We start from the raw sequence: 822 nt of genomic DNA on the forward strand, positions 1-822 counted from the left end.
ATAAAACAAAAATATCGGTAGTAATTTTTGTCTGTGTAACTTTACAAATGGCACCCCATAAGACTCCATTTTTTTAATTACATAATTTTTCCCCATCTTAATATGACCGCCGCATGCGAAGCGAGGCCCACCAATAGTTTTAAACAAATGTTAAAGTTAGCATATGCTTTAAAGTGAATTTCAAGTAAAACTAAAAATTGCATTTGATGAGCCATGATCCCATCCTCAAATTACAGAAGGTGCTAAAAATAATACTCTAATAAATTAAACCATCATTTTGGTGTCTGCCAAGGTGGGAGAAAGAAGGCCTAGATGAGTACAAAATAAAAGGCAGGTGGATTTTTGTACCCAAGAGGGTACATTGTGACATAAACTGCAAATGTACAAAGTGTCCAAAGCCCAGTTTAACCCAGATCTGTTGTTTTCCTGAACAGGTTTTACAAGAAGAAACTTCAATCCCAGGCAGTGACCTAAACCTGGTCTACTTAAGCTCCAGGACTTCAGGATACAAACCGGTCCTCAAAGTCTCTATGACCCAATCATCAATCCCATTCAACCTGATGAAGGTAAGATAATATGATGCTGCACCCTGTGGTTAACTAGAGAGACTTTCATATCTGGTTTTGTTGATCCAGGTCCACCTGATGGTAGCAGTGGTGGGTCGCCTCTTCCAGAAATGGTTTCCTGCTCAACCCAATTTGTCCTACACTTTTATCTGGGATAAGACAGATGCTTATGGCCAACGTGTCTATGGGCTGTCAGAAGCAGTGGGTGAGTTTGTCACAAACAGCTACAGTGCACTGTTATACGTAAATTTACAGG

At 39.8% G+C, this 822-nt stretch overlaps 1 protein-coding gene across 1 annotated transcript; it reads left to right on the forward strand.

The window, feature by feature from the left end:
- Positions 1–392: 392 nt before the first annotated feature.
- Positions 393–771, forward strand: LOC106512527 (teneurin-3; the record flags this gene model as incomplete). The annotated part of the gene is given in 2 exon segments (XM_014001125.1): positions 393–566; positions 636–771. Coding segments are annotated over 2 exon segments (172 nt in total), but the record flags the coding sequence as incomplete, so codon positions are not given.
- Positions 772–822: the final 51 nt, after the last annotated feature.

This window comes from Austrofundulus limnaeus, unplaced genomic scaffold (assembly GCF_001266775.1).
Source record: "Austrofundulus limnaeus strain Quisiro unplaced genomic scaffold, Austrofundulus_limnaeus-1.0 Scaffold7807, whole genome shotgun sequence".
NCBI lineage: Eukaryota > Metazoa > Chordata > Actinopteri > Cyprinodontiformes > Rivulidae > Austrofundulus > Austrofundulus limnaeus.